The sequence below is a fragment of the Alligator sinensis genome, unplaced genomic scaffold (assembly GCF_000455745.1).
Source record: "Alligator sinensis unplaced genomic scaffold, ASM45574v1 scaffold722_1, whole genome shotgun sequence".
NCBI lineage: Eukaryota > Metazoa > Chordata > Crocodylia > Alligatoridae > Alligator > Alligator sinensis.
The window spans coordinates 899,593-907,755 of NW_005842345.1; the positions used below are offsets into that span (position 1 = coordinate 899,593).

The 8,163-nt window shown below is 56.3% G+C and overlaps 2 protein-coding genes and 1 pseudogene across 4 annotated transcripts in view; 1 reads left to right on the forward strand and 2 right to left on the reverse strand.

Annotated features, from left to right (window-relative positions):
* The window catches only part of POLR3D (RNA polymerase III subunit D), a 17,798-nt gene extending 14,868 nt beyond the window's left edge, over window positions 1–2,930 (forward strand). For all 3 annotated transcript variants that reach the window (XM_006028905.2, XM_006028904.3, XM_006028906.1), the window contains exons 7-9: window positions 439–710; window positions 818–970; window positions 1,468–2,930. In XM_006028905.2, the coding sequence (XP_006028967.1) occupies window positions 439–710; window positions 818–970; window positions 1,468–1,590 (548 nt within the window). In that variant the 3' untranslated portion in view covers window positions 1,591–2,930. The remainder of the gene's footprint in view (window positions 1–438; window positions 711–817; window positions 971–1,467) is intronic.
* A 1,412-nt stretch (window positions 2,931–4,342) lies between these two features.
* LOC102376888 lies at window positions 4,343–4,777 on the reverse strand (annotated as a pseudogene).
* A 1,007-nt stretch (window positions 4,778–5,784) lies between these two features.
* Window positions 5,785–8,163, reverse strand: part of LOC102372656 (ATPase family AAA domain-containing protein 1-B-like) — a 7,764-nt gene continuing 5,385 nt past the window's right edge. Inside the window, 3 exon segments of the mRNA XM_025210362.1 lie at window positions 5,785–6,008; window positions 6,399–6,523; window positions 6,926–7,104. Of these exon segments, the coding sequence (XP_025066147.1) occupies window positions 5,968–6,008; window positions 6,399–6,523; window positions 6,926–7,104 (345 nt within the window). The 3' untranslated portion in view covers window positions 5,785–5,967.

Here is an 8,163-nt window from a genome sequence, read left to right on the forward strand (position 1 = left end):
CAAAGTTGAATGGACATGGGATGGGTTAGCTTTCCAGCAGCACAAGAAGTACTGCTCTGCCTGTGCCTGCCCAGTAACCATCACAGCTCCATCCTCCAGCTTGTAAGGGGATGAGAAATGACTGTAACTCCAGGGGTGTTGAGGAGTCTTGTGGCATAACCTCAGTGAACAAACTGGCAGCAAGTCATCCCTGTGATCAGGGCAGGGTCTGCAATGTGCTGACAGCCCTAAACCCCACTGACTCCCTCGGGAGCCAATGCCTCACAGGACAGGGCCCCAGAGGCATGGTGAATGTGTTGGCGCCCTTTATGCCCTGCCATTCAACTGCAGGGGAACATATAGCACCTGCATGTGAGGCTGAGACTCCCTGCTTCAGAGGGTGGGCCTGTCCCACATAGCACTGGGCCCTGAACTCTGCAGTATCTTCTCTGGCTCTAGTGAAAGAAGAGCCTCAGGATGAGGAGGACTCCAAGGGGGCCCTACCCCCAGCCCTGCCAGCAAACACCAAGGCACCCCCCGGCTACCCCCAGGACGTGTCATTGGCTGAGCTGCTGCAGAGCCTGAGCCTGTCCAAGGAGGATGAGCTGCTCTTCCTGCAGCTGCCGGACACACTGCCTGGGCAGCCACCCTCACAGGACACCAAGCCCATCAAAACAGAGGTGCAGACTGAGGACGGGCAGGTGATGGTGGTGAAACAAGAGAAGAGCCAGGTACGAGCCCAATGGGGCACTGCTTGCCCCCAGCTCGTGCGGGAGGGGGCTCCTCTCCCCCACTGTTTTGAGGAAGCACTGTGGTAACCTGGGCTCTGTCTTCACAGGAGGCCAAACAGGCTGAGAACATCTGCACCCTGGCAGACCTGCCCGAGGGACAGGTGGGGAAGCTGCTGATCCGCAGGTCGGGGAAGGTGCAGCTGGTCCTAGGCCAAGTGACACTTGATGTGACCATGGGGACACCCTGCTCCTTCCTGCAGGTAAAGCTCGCAGCAGGCTGGGGTGCGACAGGGAAAACGTGGTGCTGCAGTGGGAGCCCTGGGAAAGCCTCTTCCATCCCCTGCCCCCCCATCATCATGTGTCAGTCCTGCCCAGCCTGGCAGGGACCCTAGAGAAGTGAGAACTTCCTGGGCCTGTGAGATGTTTGTTGGGAGCCAGCCATGGTAGGTCTATAACCCACATGTCTGCCTCCATGAATCTACATCCTCCATGTGGAGGTCAGTGTGTGAAGAACTGGACTGAGACATCCCATCTTGTTTCATGTAGTGGCCACCGCAAGGATCTAGCGTTCAGCCCCTTCTCCCAGGTTTGACATAGTCCAGCCCCCTGGAGGTGCAAGGCCCTGTATCTGAAACTCTCCTGCATGCCAAGAGGACAAGCCACTGCTGGGTCACCCAGAGCTGTCCCAGGGGCTCATGCATTGGGGCAGGCAAGAAGAGATCCACTGCAATAACCTGTTTTTCTCCCTTCTACCAAGGAGCTGGTATCTGTGGGCATTGGAGACGGCAGGACTGGGGAGATGATTGTCCTAGGCCATGTGAAGCACAAGCTGGTGTGCTCCCCGGACTTTGAGGCCCTGCTGGAGCACAAGCATCGATAGGAAGGGAGAAGGCAGCATGGGAGGGGAGCTCTCCAAGGCATGCTCCCTAATTTGCTAAAGATACATCACTCCTCTGGGCAGCAGTCATCTTGGGTCATAGAAAGCAGGTGTGTGCCACATGGGGCTGCCCTGCCACAGCCATCAGGAACTGACAAGCCTTAGCCTACGTTCTCTGGCTGTGCTCACAGGGCTAGGGGAGACGGGCTTCTCCCTTCTAGCAGTAGCTACCCATTCATGTTAAACTGGGTAGAAGTGGTCCTGTCCCTGCTGGCATGTGTGTACTTATGCTGTATAGAGAGGAACTGTTACCACCTTGTGTTGGACAAGCTGCAGACACACCAGCCTCTGTGTCCATGACCCCAGCTTTAGATTGCAACCCCAAAACCCAGTCATCTTTGGGTGTGGTGGGTTCTCACACAGTCTTGTGGTACCAGTGACTCCCTTCCCTGCCCAGCCCTGAAGATGAGCTGATAGGATCCCATCCTTCCCATCCCCTGCCTGCAGCCACTGCCATGGAGCTAAGGGCCTGGGGTTCAAAGTGGCACAAGCTGCTTCCTTCAAGCTTCTGTGCAGTGCTCCCAAGACCTGGTGCTGAGAGACCTCAAACCAGACACTGGACTCCACTGAGAGCATGGTTCACCATCTTTCCCTGCAGCTCTCTTGAGCGCAGAGGGCTACAAAGGGAGCTGCAGAGGGCCGTGCTGTCACCCTGAGACTGCTTCCCCTTGAATGAGGATTAAAATAGGCTGGGTCTCAAGCCTAAATCCTGCAAGCAGGCTCTGCAGAAGAACCCCAACCCCCCAAATCTCTGAAGACCTTGGTGCAGTGCCTGGAGCTGCCTGGGTGCAGCATTCCCAGGAGCACCCCATGAAAGGACTTGCCGGTAACATCACCAACCGCTGACCTTAGTGTTAGGAGGAGCTAAATATTGGGTGCGGCCTTGGTTCCACCTGGCCTCGGCCCCTTCCCCCTGCTGCGTGTGGCTCCTCAAGGCTGTGAAGGAGCCGGATGATGCCTGCTGCATTGGGGGTGAAAGCGCGAGTCCTGCTGTACTCGGAGAAACCGCCTCTGCAGACTGCACCAGTCCTTGGTCTCACCCTCATGTGCCTGTGTGATCAGATGGAACCAGGCTCCTTGTGCCATTGAAATGACTTCTTCCCACAGGCACTGCTCTTGGGAAGACCGGGACAAGTGCACCCAGGCCCTGGCCTGGTCATGCCCAAGGGAGGGCTGCAGTGCTGGCGGGCAGCAGCCAGGCGACTGGGTTCCTCCAGGAAACAGTGAAGGTTGTGTTAGGAAACAGAAGTGGAATAAATGTTCCTCCTCCTCTGTGCATGGTACAGGGCTCCAGTTTTTTCCTTGCGGTTACAGCGCTTCCCATCTGCATGCTCTGCCTGCTGCTCCAGCTGGTATTGATGTGCCCACTTTTTGGGAACAGAGTTGTCACTACTACCTGTGGCCCCTTGCAAACCTGTCTTCCCAAGCCCTGCCAATGAGACTCCCTTTCCCATTCCTCTATCCTTATGGTCCCTGCAGCTCCCAGCCTTTTACCTGGATCCTTCCTTCCCAGCCCTCTACCCTGATGGGATGCTACTGTCACAAGTCAGGATGACTGAGCAGCTTGACATTCAGTATAGTAGCAGTCCCCAGCCCATGGTTTGTGGGCACCATGTTGACTGCAAGACTTCTGCCCCCATCCCCTCCTGGCCACAGCGAATGTTGCTTTCCACAGCTTCTTGAAGCTGACCTGGAAAGCAAAGCAAAATGTGACATTACTCAGTTCATGAGCCAACAAATGAACGCAGGAGTACTGTTCTTTATGTGCCACTTCCCTCTGTTAATGTACCTGTGCATGTGTAGGAAGCAAGGAAGTCATTCAGTTAACATTTCATTACCTGGGTGAATGGGTTTGCCCATCTGACAAACACCCTGCAAAGTCTCCAAGATTTCGCTGATGAAAGCATCCATGTCAGGTGGCCACAGTGACAGTCTTGCATGTCCAGATAATCTGTGTTCTCTGTGCCAAGAACCAGGTCTCCCTCCTCATAGCTACAGAAGCGTTATAGGTACATCTGCAATTGATAACACTTGGACATGCTGCTCACATGGGCAGCAGTATGAGGGTTAATTCTTGGATTGGGCTTTGTAGTTGAATGCTCCAAGAGTTGGAATAAGGTGCCTGGCTTTCAAAGTCCAGCTTGTGTCCAAAAATCTGTGAAGTCTATACAGTAAAGAGATTTAGCAAGTTCCTAGCCTATGCAAGGTGCTGACGCAGCCAAGCAAGGCCTGACTGTAGGGCAGGAGAAAGAAATCTCTATCCCTCGGGGAGATGATGTCTGTAGGCTGTGGACATGGCCTGTGCTCAAGTTCAACTGTTCAGACTCCTCTTTTTCGTGGAAAAAAAACAAGAATTGTGAGGCTCCCAGGCCTCTAACCATAGGCAGAAAAGGGGGAGGGATGTGCCTTGGTGGGCGAGTAATGGGCAGTGGTTGGAACCATTGGGGAATGGTATGGTGCTGAATACTTTTTCTTTCCCCGTGCCCCTCTTGCCACCACCACCTGGCAAGACAGAGTGGCCCAAAGCTGCCAGCACTGGCAGACTGCAGGCCCAGGAGGATGCAGCTAACCACTGGAGAGTGCTGGAGGATGCGCCAGTTTCAGTGGGGTGACACGGGTGCAAGCACTGCTGTTGGGCAGGTACAGGAGGAAGGACGGACCATCAGCCCGGTGGAGGAGGTCACCCCAGGTCTGTTTATTGGCGCATGGTGTCCTTGATGTACCGAGCTATCTCAAAGGCCTTCAGGTTCAGCATCCCTCCCTGGATCCCCTTGTGGCCTATAAGGATGAGGCACACGGAGCTGACCAGGGTCACTGTGACAGCGTGCGTATAATTATCCATATCATCCTCTAGGTGCTTGGTCCGTAGGTCCATGGTGTAGCTATGAGTTTCCTCATACAGGTTGTCCCGGATCACCAGGCACTGGAGCCCACCCAGCGTCAGTCCCTGGGTGAGCAGGGGGGCTCGGTTTCTGCCAAGCAGGGTTTGGATCTCGGCTTGGGTTAGGTTGGCCAGGACCCCACCATGGTGAGCGGCCATCAGCTGCTGGTGAGGAATGGAGACCGCTGCGGCATCACAGCACAGCCCATCTTTCATGAGGCTGTTGATGTAGCTTTGCCAGCCGGCCATCTTATCATCAGGGCAGCAGGGTGGGGCGAGCCCTGGCCTATTGGCTCCAACAGGGGCAGTGGGGACAAAAGGGAAGCCAGGTGGAAGAGAAGACTAATGTAGCATCCTGCACTCCCAGCCCAGGGCGGTGACCACTGTTGGTGCCCACTGCATGTAGGCGAGTCTCCGGCCTGAGATGTCACAGTTCTGGCGGCGGTGAGTGACCCCCCCCGACCCTGACACGATGAAGGCTCAGTTGCCCTTCATGGCTCTGCCCAGAGCTCCAGAAACTGGGCAGTGATGTGATGGGAATGAGGTCATCTCTCTGTGATGTCACAATGCAGCTTAGTGACTGCAGCTCAGCCGGGACTTCTGGCCTCTCCCCAGGTCTCTTCCCTGGAAGAGCAGCCTCAGCTGTGTACTTGGCAGCTCCTCCTGGGTCTAGTCTCAAGGGGACAGGCAGCAGCAAGGGCCCCCACAACTCTCCCAGGAGGTGATGGAAACCACCCCCTAGCAGAGGGGAGGCAGGTCAAGATAGAAGAGCCTGGTCTTGCTCTTCCCTTCCTGCCTTCCTAGGGCCCTTCCTGGGCAAGGGGTGTATTAGCATGGGGGAACACTGATATCTTCCTCCCACACCCTTTGCCCCCAACTGAATGACCAGCTTTGCAAAACAGATGTCATGGGCCCTGGTTCAGCCATGACACCTGCTGCCCCCCCTGGGGCTGTCTGGCAGCAGGGAGGGGCATAGGGGCCCTTGGTGCCCAGCTTTGGGACTGGCACAGCAGTTGAGGGCACAGAGGACCCTGTGTGCTACCTCTCCCCAGAGGACTCTGAGTGGTGCCTCCAGGGTCCCCAGCAATGCTGTGCTGCAGCTGGGGTTGGCAGGCAGCTGGGGTAGGCCCTATGCCCAGGAGTGTACATATAGTGATGGAGGCAGAGTCCTGCTGGCTGCAGTCAGATCTCTTTAATGGCAGCAGAGAGGCACTGACTTGATCAGGGTGGCAATACAGCTCTGTATGTGTATAGGCACGTGCTGGCTGTGACCTGGCAGGCCCAAGAAAGCAGCTCTTCTGGTGCTGCCTTGCAGCTTGGATTTGCATTGCTGCTGAGCCTTTCCTCCTCCTCCTCCTCCTGGGTCCTGCTGTTCTCTTCTTGCTCAGGGTACCATGTCCTGCCCAGAAGAGCCAGGATGCTGCCATCTTTCCAGGCTCCTAGCTCCCCTTGCAAGCCTTGATGAGTGTAGGACACAGACCTGCCAAAAAGTAGCCCCCACTTGCCCCTAATCCCCCCTCCACCTCCCTTGCCTGTCCCCCACCTGGTACTAAGCTATGCTCCTTGTGTGCTGCTACCTATAATGTTCTGCTCACTGCATCCCACTGGCCCCTCCAGCCAGTGGGATGCAGCCTAATGTCCTTCTTTTAGAGCTGGGCCTGTTGGAGCAATAAATCTCCTTTCCTGTTGGTTTGGAGTTGACTGGTACCTCCCCCTCCCCGCCACCCACTGGAGCCCCTTTGCAGCTCGAGACAGAGGTCTGAGCCCAGGAGAGCAGACCTAGGCTGGGGTGGGCTCCCCAGCTCCCCTCCCGGAGTGGGCGCTGCTTCTGGGGTGCTGTTCCCAGGCCCAGACAGTTAGTTCAACTAACTGGCTTCCTCAGCTTTGACCTCGGAGCTGTTGCTTCCTTGGACTTCCTTCATCTTGTCTAGAGCAAAGAGCAGATCCAGCTGGGTGAGTGGCCGCAGACTCTGCTCTTCTTCCTCCTCTGCATCCCTGTAACAGAGTTGCATGCATCAGGGGGTTGCCCCATGCGTGGGGGTGCCCTCGGTCCCTCCTTCTGCACTGCAGCCTTCCCCCTCCCAGTCCCATGCCTCCAGCCCCTTACCACTGACTGGGGTTCAAAGGGGAGTTTTTCTGGGCATGTGATCCAGGATAAAGACCAGCAGGCTTTTCTCTGGGTGGCAGGGGGTGAATATAATGGGGCCTGAGCCTGTCTGGCCCCCGCTCTGCACATCCCATCACAGCCCCTGCAGCCTCTCAGCCCCAACAAGGCCCCTAGTGCCCTGCCCTTCAGCCTATCTGTCCCCTGTATGTGGGTACTCTGTACCTGGGCACTGAAGCCAAGGGGGTTGAGACCCTGGAGAAGGACTGCAGAGAGCACATGCAGAGCCCCACCTGCTGTGAGCAGGACCCCAGCTGTCCTGTAGCAGGCGGGCAATGTGCCGCATCTGCTGCTTGCAGCAGTAGTCACGCACACGGTAAGTGGCGGCGTCCCTGCACAGCTCCCGCAGGTCATTGCCCGAGTAGCCGCCCGTCTTGTCTGCCAGCTCCTGCAGGTTCACCGCCGTGCTCAGCTGTTGCAAAAACACCAGGCATGCAGGCTGCAGAGGGTGCAGAAAGCCAACCGCACCTTCCTCCCCACGGCTGCCCAGGTCAGGGGCTTCTGCAACCAGGGGAGAGGGAGCACTGCAAATTGGACAAGGTGCTGGCATGGACAGGGCCCTATTTGCTAACAGTCATCATGGAAAGCCCTCTACCTCGCTGCAGAAGGTGAGGGTTGTCACAACCCAAAGTTGTGGATTTTTTAATTGTGTGTGCTTCGGGCACCGCTAAATTATGTTCCCGCCGAATTGGAGCTCTTTTGCACAACGGAGTGTTCTGTTGTTATGGAGAACCCGCGGGCAGAAAAGTGTATCCCACCGTTCTGTAGCCTTCTTTGCATTGTGCATTACTCTTGCAGTTAGTGATGCACGCTGCAAAGGAGTTTTCCCACCATTTGTATTGAGATTTGAGCCACATTGTTGGCCGGTCTTAATTTAGGCACACGTGGCGGCTAGCTATTGGCTTGCTAGCCATACAAAAGGCTTGGGTGGTTTCCACCCAAGTTGGAGAGAAAGACGGAGAGAGACGGATCTCTAAGCGCTGTGGGTCCTTTCGAACCCAGCGCATCTTTCTTAAGAAGGCGATAGAGGCTCCAATTGCCGAACCCCCGGAGCCTAGCAAACTCCGGGGCACCATTTACCGACGGCCTCTAGTCTCTCCCCATCACCGATCGCAGCCCAGACGAATCCCTACCCTAGAACCCAGTTATCGACACCACGGAGTCTAAACCACTCCGAGGATCCTGGGAACCGAGTAACACTCGCAGAGATACAGCTGCTCCGTGGGAACGAATTCTTGAACCCCGCGGAGCCTGATTCCCTCTGGGGTCAAGGAACCGAGTTTATTAGAGTCCTCCACCGAGAACTCAAGCGGAGCTGAGCCTGGAAAGCTGACCAGCCTACACCGCGACCATCTCCGGTGTAAGTAAATAATCTTTTCAATCAACCATTACGCCTCCGTGACTGATTCTAGCTCGAGCGTACTGCTCCACCCCGCGACTTTTCTCCGGCCCCGCGTGCCCGGGCTGCCGG